Source organism: Phoca vitulina, unplaced genomic scaffold (assembly GCF_004348235.1).
Source record: "Phoca vitulina isolate PV1807 unplaced genomic scaffold, GSC_HSeal_1.0 scaffold71, whole genome shotgun sequence".
In the NCBI taxonomy this organism is placed as follows: Eukaryota; Metazoa; Chordata; class Mammalia; order Carnivora; family Phocidae; genus Phoca; species Phoca vitulina.
Window position 1 is genome coordinate 3,594,386 of NW_022589774.1, and position 14,218 is coordinate 3,608,603.

Below are 14,218 nucleotides of genomic sequence, written 5' to 3' on the forward strand. Positions count from 1 at the left end.
TTGCCTCAAATAATTGCTTAGCAGTTGATGCCAAGAATGCAGTAGACATTATACCAAACATAAAATCAGAGTTCCAATCCTGGATCTAATGGACACACTCAATTAAAATAGCCTTTTTGCTTCACAGAGTTATTTTCCTACTCTGAACTATTTGGATTTGTTTTTATTAGTAATTCCTTTCCAAGTTTGTGCCAGGAGCCGTCCAGTACACCAAATCAAAGAGTTTATAACTGTAGCTATGAAAAAAGCCTTTTAAGAACATAAATTCTGGGAAGGTCTCAAAGGGAACCGGGGGGAATTGGTGGCTTACAAGATTTGCTTTTCTTGAGAATTCTGCCTTGAAGTAGTACCAGAAACCTGAAATTGACATTATAAAATTTCATTCTGAAAACAGACAATGAATTAAAAAAATTTTTTTGTTTCCCCCTTATAAAAGAGCTCTTTTTTTGGTCTTTTAGTCACCTGATAAAACTCTAGATTGGAGTTAAGAGATCTAGTCTAATTCAGTCATTTTACAAAGAACTACTCTAGAGAGATAAAGTAACTTGCCCCGGTTCACAGAGCTAATTCATCAGAAACAAAAGTGCAACCTGTGCTTTCTGGTCCAGTTTTTTCCACGCCTGATGAGAAGGAAAGGGGTCCTGCATACCTCCTCCACACTGCTTTGGCAATTCTTCCTCAGGCCTGTGTTCCCAGACGCTGTCACAGCTGTCCACATCGTGCACTGTCCACAACCGGGCTGCATTTAAAGGGATGGCATCCTCAGTGGACACTGTGGACTTACATGTTTTATGACAATGTTCTGGCCAATGGCAGCAGAGGGTGCTGTGCTGGGACAACAGCTCATGGAGCTATGCAATCTCAGAGCAATCTGAGCTGCCAATCACTTCTCACCACTGGAGGCGACATGACAAGGAAAAAAGAAAAACCAACTCATTTTTTTTTTCCCTTTGAGCTAATATTGTCTTTAAAGAAAAAAAAAAAGGCAAAACACAAGCAAAGAAAATGAGAGATTTATTTAAAAAGGAAGCTTCCAGGGAATGTGTCCTGCTTCATCTTAGGAGCTGCTTACAGTCCAACTGTCCATATCATCAACAACATCTGCAACCCTATGATCCCTGATGTTTAGAAAACCATGATCCCGAGCACTGAATGATCCCAAATGAAGAATGAACAGGTAAATTACATCTAGTATACCGTGTTAAGACAAGAAAGTTTATTATTATAACAGTTTTCAACCAGTATTGAAATAGAAAAAAAGGGGTCTTCTGGCTAACCAGAAAACTTCTATTCCCTGAGCATCCCAACTAATTGAGGTTGTGTTATAAAGAGGCTGTTCTTTCTAGACAATCAAGTCTAGTATTACATAACTTGCCAAGAAGAAACCAAACCAATCAAAAGATCTGCCTTCCTAATTTAAAAAATTAAGATAGTACATGTGAGTGAGTTTTTTCACTCTTAGAAATAATGTAAAAAGTCTATACTATAAACAAAACCATACACATACTAGAAAACACCAATGATTAATCTCCAATTTTTGTATGTATTTGTTAGCTGTTTTTTTCAGGTCAATTAAATACTAAAACAATAAATTAAGATTGTGTTAGCATAGAAAAGATAGGTTAAGTAGCTGAAATAATATAGCACGGTGTTTCAATTCTGCTAGACTGCATGCTCTCAAAATCCAGAAAATTGGATTTCAGGGGACACACTGACGTCAATCCAGGGGAGAACTTGGTTTCTGCTACCACAGGTCAACTTTGTACTAACCGGTCAGAATTTCCCAATGCCTGGCTCAGAATTACCTGTGCCAGGTAGCGAGTAATGTATTTTGGTGAACAGGGAGTCAAATCTATAAATGCACTGATCCCAACACATGACTTTTCTTGAAAGCGAAAGAAAAGGCTCAGCAACATAAAAACAATAATAAAACAATGAAAATGTCAAAAAGATGATAAAGGACTTGGTTTAAGAAGGAACAAGGATAAAAAATCTTGCTGGCTAGGAACCCAGTTATTTCTCAAATTAAATTTCTAAAGAAAAACAAACCCTTTTTTTCCCCAGAGTATTACATTATAGAAACCAATGAATAAATGGACTCCACATTCTAACTTTCATATCTGAATCCATATGAAAAATCAAATTATTTTTGCCCATTTGATCAATTCCTATAAAGCCAGGAGTGCATTCCTCATGTGGCTAAAACCGTGAGTAGGCATTTCGTTGTTGCTGCTGTTGTAATGGTTGCTGGGCTTGCTGTTGTTGTAGGCGAATTTGCTGGGAATAAGGGTCTTCCAGGGATTTTACAAATATGGTAGTTCTGGGACCTGTCTTCCAGACAATACCATTGGCGTCTTTCACTGAAGATTCTACTGTAATGTTGTGTGTTCCAAGGATAGCAAAGTTCAACAGAAATTGAGTACTGAAGTAATCATTATGAGGTTCAACCCTCTGCTCCATCTCATTGGTCATATTGTCAATGGGTATCTGGAATGAAAAAATTGTTAAATAACAACAATAGCTAACATTTACTGAGTGCTTACTGGGAGCTAGGCCCCATATGAAGTGCTTACTTAATCCCTGCAAACAACTAAGAGGTTTAGGTACTATTTTTACCCTTGACTTATAGATGAGGAAACTGAGGCAGAGAGGTTAAGTAATTTCTCCAAGGTCACATAGCTAAGGAGTGGCAGGCTAGGCAACCTAGGCAGGCCAACTCCAGAGCCTACACTCTTCACCATTAAGCGATCCTGCCTCCTCACTATCCCTGAGTAGAATGAGCTCCCAGAGCCTTTCTCAACCCCTTCATATGCTGGCCTTTCTTCCTTGTGAAGGAGCTCAGGACGTGCCACCTCAAAATATGCTGCTTTGGCACATTATTTTAAGCTAAAGGCACCTGAGAAACAGCAGATGGAGGAACGGCTCTCTGACCTCCTCATTTTTACCTAAAACAGGCCATAAAATCTCCCATGAGAAAAGTGCCCTTCTCTGTACCAAGAAGAGGAGAACATCCTTATCACTAGAGACTGGAAGTCAATGCTGAAATGTACCTCCACAAATAAACTACAATAACTCCTATCTCCCACAGGTGCCCCCCACCCCCCTGGCTGCCTCTCTCTCAATCACTTCCCCAGTTTACTGCCCCTTGCCCTTGTTTTCTGTCTTCACAAATTTACCGTTTGTCTAAAAGTTATGTAAGCTTTCTGCTCTGGTCACTTCTTTGGGTTTCCATTGTCTTGTGAAGACTCCCATGTATAGGTACAATTCTAACAAACCTGTATGCCTTTCTCATGTTAATATCAGTTTAATCTTAGGCCCAGCAGGAGACCCTAAGACAATGGAAGAGAAAATTTTCTTCTACTACACTCGCTTACCCAACCCCAACTCCAATTCCCATCTTTCTTTACTTTACTTTTCTTTACTCTATGAGGAGATATTCTGAAGAAACAGGGAGCAATTACCTGTTGCAGGAAGTTTAAAATCTAAGAGACTGAAAAAGAACCTAACACTAAGTAAATACAAGTTAGGGTTCTTCCTCCTAACTAGTCTGGTTTTATATTGCTTCAGTAATGCAATTGTTCCTCCCTCCTTTAACAAATTAACTTTAGAACTTGTACAGTGCTTACCTAATACTCAGTATCTTGTTCAGACTGGCAGCACAATATATTATAAAACACAGGTTTATGGGCTTGTTCACTTATTTAGCTAGACACCCATGTCTTTGTCCTTCGAAAAACAGAGTAACACCTGCTGGTACACCCTGACCTGTACCCAAGATGAATGAAGTATGCCAAGAGAGACACTTATTCTGGAACGCATATAAAGGTAACCTTAATGACTATTTGGCCAGACTGCTCTAGGTTTATGTGTATGTTTCTGTTGCCTAATCAATGATATAAATATGCCCTGAAACTCTGTGACTAAATGAGCATATCTTGACGTCAGTTTTCCAGAGACATTTACCTGTCATGTCGATGAAATGAAGTCACTGACCAATTCGAGATCTTAGGATTATTTATAGGCTCCGTTCTGTTTGTTTGCACAACTTCTGTAGGGTTTTTATGTCCCTAAAGAATATGCCTACCAAACACGAATTTCCTTAAAAGGACTAGAGATAGGCCTAAGCAACCTGATCACTCTGAACAGATGATGAAAATTCACCGCAAGTAACATTACAAATCTTATACTACATGACTTATTATAACGGCTTCCTGACTTTAAGCAATGCCTCGAGAGGTAAGTGAATAAGCAGAAGCCTGGTTTGAATGTTTTTGTTTTTTTTTAACAGTAGAAATCATTATATACAAGGAACAAAGAGAATTACTGTTCTTTCAAACTCTAAACGAGGACACAGCTGCTGACAGGGGTAGGTTAACTATGTAAATTCTCACTACGACCTAAGGATTGCCCAAACGTAACAGTTGTACTCTAAATACAGGAAATGGTTTTGTCATCATTCATCAAATATCTGCTACACAGGGCTACATGAGGCACCAGTCTGTGCTGTAGGAGTCAGAGAGCAAGAGAATGAAGCCTGAGCCTTATCTGGGTGGGAAAAGAAGGGATAGAAAGTTACCAAAGACAAGAAATAAAAATGGCTTAAACCACACCTTCTCCCTAAAAACCACCAAAGAGATAAAATGTTCTCTTTTTATATCTTTACGGAATATTAATTCCTTTCCTTACTATGGAGCTCAGTTCAAGTATGGCCACAATAAACCTGGACATAACCAATTTTGGGCATTTGAACAACTCTGTTCATACAACTGTGTACTTGCTCCCTTGTTCTATTTTCTGTGAATAAGCCACCAAGGAACTGGAAAGAGATGTCTCAAGAAAGGAACGTTCTGCATTTGGAATACTGGTATTCCATGGTATTTAGCACTTTGGCCTTGGCTAACAAAGCAAGCACGATTTTTGGTTACCTACCTCATAATTTCGCAAAGCAGCAAATTCCTAGGGTTACACCCATAAGGGAAGATTTTACTTTATCTGACCATTGTCTGTCAATGTTGTCTACCCTTTTTTCTTTAGAAAATGCTAATATCTACTTAAAATAGAGAAAAATAATTAGATGTGTGCTTTTGGGGGGTAAGGGGGATAGGGAGGCACTTATTCCCCACTCGTGATGTTTCCCTCCAGGTAGAGGGACTTTTCATGAGATGAACAACACTGGTCTCCAGGGGAGGAGGTGAATTCTACTGACCGCTAAGTTTTTGGGTAAGAACTGAGCATGGGGAGCTAAGACCTTCTCTTTCCCTTCTTTGGACATCAGGATGCTCCTTCCTGCCATCGATTTTATAGGGGCAGGCTCTTGTGTGCACAGGCTGAGGCTGGGTGGAAAATTCAGTTCAGAGGTACAAGGCTAGGAAGTCCTTGTTGCCAGGCACCTGAGCTAGGTCTCCCCATCGCTAAACAGTGAGGCTCATATTTTGATCTCTGTCTGCCTGGATGCTTTCTCTATCAACTGGTTCAGGCAGAGAAAAGAGAGGTTATTATTTATCAGCCCCCTCAAACCTCAATAGGTGCTTTTAACTTATGTCTGTATCTCTTCCCTTGGGAGGTGTAACTGCAATCTGCTTAACCATGAAAATCACTGGAAAACTTCCATGAATGAGCTGACAAAATCCATATCACAACTCTGCCTCTTTTTTAAATTACCTTGTAGTCTTGTCCGGATTTACTCTGTAGCGTGGAAGAAACATTCAGACAGACGGACTGAATTTTGCGAAAGAGTCCTGGCTTAGATCCGTGTTGAACCACTCCCTCTACCTTTAATGCCAGCTGCTGGTTATTCTGGACAGCGATGGGCTCGGCAGGGTTCCGGGGCGATGGCGACAGAGCAAGCTGGAATACCAACATTAAGATGAATGCTCACAAGCAAGAACAAGCTTTCTTCCAACAAACATGTTTGTGCTGATTGTTGTCTATAGGTTACAACGTTACACAGCTAAGGACCTGACTGCTGAGACACCCGGACAAATGCACCTTTAAAGTCAAGGGGTCCTTCTCCCTAACGCCTCTTTTAAATACCACTGTGTTTTATGCCTCAAATCCCAGTTCTGTGTGAGGGTAACTGAGGATCAGAAAACAGCAAAGGCCCTAGTCTTCCTCATTTCTGTAGGGGGGCATTTCTTTGACAATGAATCAATTCCAGCAGGGAAATGCACTATGTAAATTTTCATGTCTAGCTGCTGTCTCTTTGGTCTTATGTAATTTTAAATAGACTAAATTCAAGGGCAAGTGAACTTAAAATTCTAGAATTACATATATGATCAAGTCACAGTGGTATAAAAGTCAATTTCCACAAATGAACCAAATAACATTTTTAACCTCTCATTAGAGTCGTTTTTATTTAAGAACATATTAAAAATCCCAAATACCCTTAAATTACAGAAAGCCCAAATTCTGCTAAATGAAAAGATGGAAGACGTGGGTCTTTTTGATGATGCTAAGCATTGCATCAATCAACCCTGCACACGTCCTACCTGAAGACATCTTATCTGAGATAATCAATTTTTCTTGTGATTCAGGTCATTTTGAAACAGAATGCTCTGTTATTTACAACCAAAGCATTCAAATGGATATGCAAAAGTGCACTGAAGACATTTACTGACAGAGGGATAATCTAGGAAATCTCTTGGAGGTGAGTTTTCCACCTTTTCCAACAATTCTATTCTTTGAATCAAAAATAGCTTTTGAATTTGGAGAGCTCAAATATTTTAAAATATTAGCTCTTCTCACTGGCCAACTCCTCAAAACTTGATATTCACAGACAAAAGCGCTCTGGAGGTAGGACTGGTAATGTCTTACCAGACCTGATTTACTCTAAATGGGGTCTGAAAAGCCCGATCAGACGCGAACTCAGCTCAAGATCCTTGTAGAGGACTTATGATGAAAACCTCTCAAGTTATTCTTGGAGACAAGGGACAGAGCTCCAGGTACCCAAGTGCCTGTCGCACTACACTTGGCACTGACAAGTAAGAAGGGAAAGGGCTTAACTCCCAAATCCCATTACCTCTACGGAACCACTTGATAAAGGGAGAAAAAACTTACAACTGAAGGGTGTATCAAAACCAAAGGTAAGACCCTGAAGCAGAGCTATATCCCATGTATTCCAGAAGATAACTGGGTTTTTAATTTGTATTAACCTTCATATTTTGCTAGAGTATTACCTTGATGCTGGTAGATTGCAATTTCTGGAAAAAATATCTCTGAAACGAAAGAGGAACTTTCAGCAAGGAAATGATGGCATTGCAGAGGCATGCTGTATGCTGGGAGGGAAAAAAGAAACTAAGTCAAATAAAAATAAATTTCCAAATTTCATCAACAAATGGTACTTTCGGGAAGAAGTTTAAAAAGTACAAATGGTCGTAAGATTATTGCAAAGGTACATACCAATCAGTAAACAGGCATAACACCCAAATGTTTGCCAAATCATTCAGGTCAAGGATTACAACTGCAGATTTTTATTTTATTTTAAAGTATATTTAATAAAATAAAAAGTAAATCTAGAAGAAAATCCTCCAACCCAAATAATGCACAAATTTTGCATTTCTGTAGCATTAGAGCTATTAAATATATTATTATATAATTAGTTTAGATACTACAATATAGAGTCATTCTCATATGGTAAAGTAGGATCAAGACTATATGATAAAGAGAGGGAGGAGCAAGATGGCGGAGGAGTAGGAGACCTAAATTTCGTCTGGTCCCAGGAATTCAGCTGGATAGGGATCAAACCAATCTGAACACCTACGAACTCAACAGGAGATCGAAGAAAAGAATAGCAACAACTCCCTGAACAGAAAAGCGACCACTTTCTGGAAGGTAGGACGCGTGGAGAAGTGAATCTGAGGCGATATTCGGGAGGATAGATGGCGGGGGAGGGGGCCTCCGTCAGCCGCTTCTGGCAAGTGATAGAGCAGCGGAGCACAAAATCGGAACTTTTAGAAGTCTGCTCCGCTGAGGGACGTCGCTCCAGTGGCTAAGCAGGGGGTGGAACCCTTGCGGGACAGTGTGGTCTCAGGACCCTCGGGGTCACAGAAAGACCGGGGGTGCCTGAGTGCGGCAGAGCTCCCAGGTATCAGAGCTGGGAAGCCGGCTGCAGAGACGGAGCCGAGGCGCGGGCTCTCAGCTCAGAGTTGCCATAAACCGTGATCCGTGGCACAGTCGGGCCACTGCTCCTCCAACAGGGACCCAACAAGCGGCAGATCCGCAGAGACTCCCCTTCCTCCCCCGGGAGGAGCAGTGCGTAAGCGCACCGCAGGGATCTGCTGGGTTTGGAGACTCCGCACGGGGTTGGGTGCCAGAGGTAGAAATGCTCGGTCACAGGCCAGGGGAGCACGGAGTGCGGCCGGAGACCGGGGAGACGGGAGTGACTGACTGCTTTTCTCTGGGGGCTCACTGAGGAGCGGGGCCCCAAGTTCTCAGCTTCTCCGGGGCGGAGATTGGGAGGCTGTCATTTTCACTCTCGTCCTCCAAAGCTGAACGGAAAGCTTGCAGGGAACAAAAGCTCCCGAGAGCAAACCAGAGCAGATTACTTAGCCCAGATCGGCAAGGGCGGGGCAATTCCGCCTCCGGCAAAGACATTTGGGAACCACGGCAACAGGCCCCTCCCCCAGAAGATCAGCGAGAACAGCCAGCCAAGACCAAGTTTACTGATCAATGAGAACGGCAGAACTCAGCGCTAGGGGAATACTGCACATAGAATTCATGGCTTTTCCCCCATGATTCTTTAGTCTTCCAAAGTTAATTTTTTAGATTTTATTTTTTTATTTTTCTGTTTTTTAGTTGAATTTTTCTTCTTCCCTTTTCAACCAACATCTTATCAATTCCTTTTTTAAAATCTTTTTTAATTTTCATTTTTATGCTCATATTTTATCCCTTCATTGTATTTAGCCTTATTTTTTGTATATATACAAGTTGTTCATTCTTTAAAATTTTGGGAGGCAATTTCTTCTAACAGACCAAAATACACCCAAAATCTAGAGTGTGGCTCTGTTCTATTCACCAGCCTGATCATATTATTATTATTTTTATTTCCCTTTCTTTTCCCCCAGTTTCAGGTCTCTTCTGATTTGTTTAGTGTTTTTCTGGGGTCGTTGTTACCCTGTTAGCATTTTGTTCTCTCATTCATGTATTCTCCTCTGGAGAAAATGACAAGACGGAAAAAATCACCTCAACAAAAAGAACAAGAGGCAGTACCAACTGCCAGGGACCTAATCAATACAGACATTAGTAAGATGTCAGAACTAGAGTTCAGAATGATGATTTTAAAGATACTAGCTGGGCTTGAAAAAAGCATGGAACTTATTAGAGAAACTCTTTCTGGAGAAATAAAAGAACTAAAATCTAACCAAGTCGAAATCAAAAAGGTTATTAATGAGGTGCAATAAAAAATGGAGGCTCTAACTGCTAGGATAAATGAGGCAGAAGAAAGAATTAGTGATATAGAAGACCAAATGATGGAAAATAAAGAAGATGAGAAAAAGAGATAAACAATTACTGGATCACAAGGGGAAAATTTGAGAGATAAGTGATACCATAAAGTGAAACAACATTAGAATAATTGGGATCCCAGAAGAAGAAGAAAGAGAGAGAGGGGCTGAAGGTATATTGGAGCAAATTATAGCAGAGAACTTCCCTAATTTGGGGAAGGAAACAGGCATCAAAATCCAGGAAGCACAGAGAACCCCCTTCAAAATCAATAAAAATAGGTCAACACCCAAACATCTAACAATAAAACTGACAAGTCTCAGAGACAAAGAGAAAATCCTGAAAGCAGCTCAGGACAAGAGGTCTGTCACCTACAATGCTAGAAACATTAGATTGGCAGCAGACCTATCCACAGAGACCTGGCAGGCCAGAAAGGACTGGCATGATATATTTAGAGCAGTAAACAAGAAAAATATGCAGCCAAGAATACTATATCCAGCTAGGCTGTCATTGAAAATAGGAGAGGGAAAAAGCTTCCAGGACAAACAAAAACTAAAAGAATTTGCAAACACCAAACCAGCCCTACAAGAAATATTGAAAGGGGTCCTCTAAGCAAAGAAAGAGCCTGAAAGTAACACAGACCAGAAAGGAACAGAGACAATATACAGTAACAGTCACCTTACAGGCAATACAATGGCACTAAATTCATTATCTTTCAATAGTTACCCTGAATGTAAATGGACTAAATGCCCCAATCAAAAGACACAGGGTATCAGACTGGATAAAAAAAACAAGACCCATCAATACACTGTCTGCAAGAGACTCATTTTAGACACAAAGACACCTCCAGATTTAAATGAGGGGGTGGAAAACCATTTACCATGCTAATGGACATCAAAAGAAAGCTGGGGTGGCAATCCTTATGTCAGACAAATTAGATTTTAAACCAAAGACTATAATAAGAGATGAGGAAGGACACTACATCATACTTAAAGGGAATATCCAAAAAGAAGATCTAACAATTGTAAATATTTATGCCCCTAATATGGGAGCAGCCAATTGTATAAGCCAATTAATAACAAAATCAAAGAAACACAGCGATAACAATACAATAATAGTAGGGGACTTTAACACTCCCCTCATTGAAATGGACAGATCATCTAAGCAAAAGATCAATAAGGAAATAAAGGCTTTAAATGACACACTGGACCAGATGGACTTCACAGATCTATTCAGAACATTCCATCCCAAAGCAACAGAATACACATTCTTCTCTAGTGCACATGGAACATTCTCCAGAATAGATCACATCCTGGGTCACAAATCAGGTCTCAACCGGTACCAAAAGATTGGGATCATTCCCTGCATATTTTTGGACCACAATGCTTGGAAACTAGAACTCAATCACAAGAGGAAAGTCGGAAAGAACTCAAATACATGGAGGCTAAAGAGCATCCTACTAAAGAATGAATGGGTCAACCAGGAAATTAAAGAAGAATTTAAAAAATTCATGGAAACAAATGAAAATGAAAACACAACTGTTCAAAATCTTTGGGATGCAGCAAAGGCAGTCCCAAAAGGAAAGTATATAGCAATACAAGCCTTTCTCAAGAAACAAGAAAGGTCTCAAATACACAACCTAACCCTACACCTAAAGGAGCTGGAGAAAGAACAGCAAATAAAGCCTAAACCCAGCAGGAGAAGAGAAATAATAAAGATCAGAACAGAAATCAATGGAACAGAAACCAAAAGAACAGTAGAACAGATCAACAAAATTAGGAGCTGGTTCTTTGAAAGAATTAGTAAGATTGATAAACCCCTGGCCAGACTTATCAAAAAGAAAAGAGAAAGGACCCAAATAAATAAAATCATGAATGAAAGGGGAGAGATCACAACCAACACCAAAGAAATACAAACAATTATAAGTACATATTATAAGCAACTATATGCCAGCAAATTAGATAATCTGGAAGAAATGGATGCATTCCTAGAGACATATAAACTACCAAAACTGAACCAGGAAGAAACAGAAAACCTGAACAGACCCATAACCACTAAGGAAATTGAAGCAGTAATCAAAAATCTCCCAACAAGGGTGCCTGGGTGGCTCAGTTGGTTGGGCGACTGCCTTCGGCTCAGGTCATGATCCTGGAGTCCCTGGATCGAGTCCCGCATCGGGCTCCCTGCTCGGCGGGGAGTCTGCTTTGCCCTCTGACCCTACCCCCTCTCATGTGTTCTCTCTCATTCTCTCTCTCTCAAATAAATAATCTTAAAAAAAAAAAAAAAATCTCCCAACAAACAAGAGCCCAGGGCCAGATGGCTTCCCAGGGGAATTCTACCAAACATTTAAAGAAGAATTAATACCTATTCTTCTGAAACTGTTCCAAAAAACATAAATGGAAGGAAAACTTCCAAACTCTTTTGATGAGGCCAGCATTACCTTGATCCCAAAACCAGACAAAGACCTCATCAAAAAGGAGAACTACAGACCAATATCCTTGATGAACATGGATGCCAAAATTCTCATCAAAATACTAGCCAATAGGATCCAACGTACATTAAAAGGATTATCCACCACGACCAAGTGGGATTTATCCCTGGGCTGCAAGGTTGGTTCAACATCCACAAATTGATCACTGTGATACAATACATTAATAAAAGAAAGAACAAGAACCATGTGATCCTCTCAATAGATGCAGAAAAAGCAATTGACAAAGTACAGCATCCTTTCTTGATTAAAACTCTTCAGAGTATAGGGATAGAGGGTACATAACTCAGTATCATAAAAGCCATCTATGAAAAACCCACAGCGAATATCACACTCAATGGGGAAAAACTGAGAGCTATCCCACTAAGGTCAGGAACACGGCAGGGATGTCCACTATCACCACTGCTATTCAACATAGTACTAGAAGTCCTAGCCACAGCAATCAGACAACAGAAAGAAATAAAAGGCATCCAAATCGGCAAAGAAGAAGTCAAACTCTCACTCTCTGCAGATGATATGATACATTATGTAGAAAACCCAAAAGACTCCACCCCAAAACTGCCAAAACTCATACAGGAATTCAGTATAGTGGCGGAATATAAAATCAATGCACAGAAATCAGTTGCATTTCTATACACCAACAACAAGACAGAAGAAAGAGAAATTAAGGAGTCGATCCCATTTACAATTGCACCCAAAACCATAAGATACCTAGGAATAAATCTAACCAAAGAGGCAAAGAATCTGTACTCAGAAAACTATAGAATACTCATGAAAGAAATTGAGGAAGACACAAAGAAATGGAAAAACGTTCTATGCTCATGGACTGGAAGAACAAATATTGTGGAAAATGTCTATGCTACTTAGAGCAATCTACACATTTAATGCATTCCTATCAAAATATCATCAACTTTTTTCAAAGAAATGGAACAAATAATCCTAAAATTTGTATGGAACCAGAAAAGACCCTGAATAGCCAGAGAAATGTGAAAAAGAAAAGCAAAGCTGGCGGCATCACAATTCCGGACTTCAAGCTCTATTACAAAGCTGTCATCATCAAGACAGTATGGTACTGGCACAAAAACAGACACATAGATCAATGGAACAGAACAGAGAGCCCAGAAATGGACCCTCAACTCTATGGTCAACTAATCTTCAACAAAGCAGGAAAGAATGTCCAATGGAAAAAAGACAGTCTCTTCAACAAATGATGTTGGGAAAATTGGACAGCCACATGCAGAAGAATGAAACTGGATCATTTCCTTACACCACACACAAAAATAGACTCAAAATGGATGAAAGACCTCAATGTGAGACAGGAGCCCATCAAAATCCTAAAGGAGAACACAGGCAGCAACCTCTTCGACCTCAGCCGCAGCAACTTCTTCCTAGAAACATCGCCAAAGGCAAGGGAAGCAAGGGCAAAAATGAACTATTCGGACTTCGTCAAGATAAAAAGTTTTTGCACAGCAAAGGAAACAGTCAAAAAAACCAAAAGACAACTGAAAGAATGGGAGAAGATATTTGCAAATGACATATCAGGTAAAGGGCTAGTATCCAAAATCTATAAAGAACTTATCAAACTCACCACCTAAAGAACAAATAATCCAATCAAGAAATGGGCAGAAGACATGAACAGACATTTCTGCAAAGAAGATATCCAAATGGCCAACAGACACATGAAAAAATGCTCAACATCACTTGGCACCAGGGAAATCCAAATCAAAACCTCAATGAGATATCACCTCACACCAGTCAGAATGGCTAAAATTAACAAGTCAGGAAACGACAGATGTTGGCGAGGATGTGGAGAAAGGGGAACCCTCCTACACTGTTGGTGGGAATGCAAGCTGGTGCAGCCACTCTGGAAAACAGTATGGAGGTTCCTCAAAAAGTTGAAAATAGAGCTACCCTATGACCCAGCAATTGCGCTACTGGGTATTTACCCCAAAGATACAAATGTAGTGATCTGTTTTTTTTTTTTTTTTTTAAGATTTATTTATTTATTTGAGAGAGCGAGAATGAGAGAGAGTACATGAGAGGGGGGGAGGGTGAGAGGGAGAAGCAGGCTCCTCGCTGAGCAGGGAGCCCGATGCGGGGCTCGATCCCGGGACTCCGGGATCATGACCTGAGCCGAAGGCAGTTGCTTAACCAACTGAGCCACCCAGGCGCCCCCAAATGTAGTGATCTGAAGGGGCACATGCACCCCAGTGCTTTATAGCAGCAATGTCCACAATAGCTAAACTATATTGCAAGAGCCTAGACGTCCATCAACAGATGAATGGATAAAGA

The 14,218-nt window shown here is 40.3% G+C and overlaps 1 protein-coding gene across 1 annotated transcript in view; it reads right to left on the bottom strand.

Moving 5' to 3' along the window:
* Nucleotides 1-1,013: 1,013 nt before the first annotated feature.
* INTS7 (integrator complex subunit 7) overlaps nt 1,014-14,218 on the bottom strand; it is a 103,363-nt gene continuing 90,158 nt past the window's right edge. Inside the window, exons 18-20 of the mRNA XM_032393121.1 lie at nt 7,176-7,274; nt 5,662-5,847; nt 1,014-2,487 (exon numbers count right to left, since the gene is read on the bottom strand). Of these exons, the coding sequence (XP_032249012.1) occupies nt 2,200-2,487; nt 5,662-5,847; nt 7,176-7,274 (573 nt within the window). The 3' untranslated portion in view covers nt 1,014-2,199. The remainder of the gene's footprint in view (nt 2,488-5,661; nt 5,848-7,175; nt 7,275-14,218) is intronic.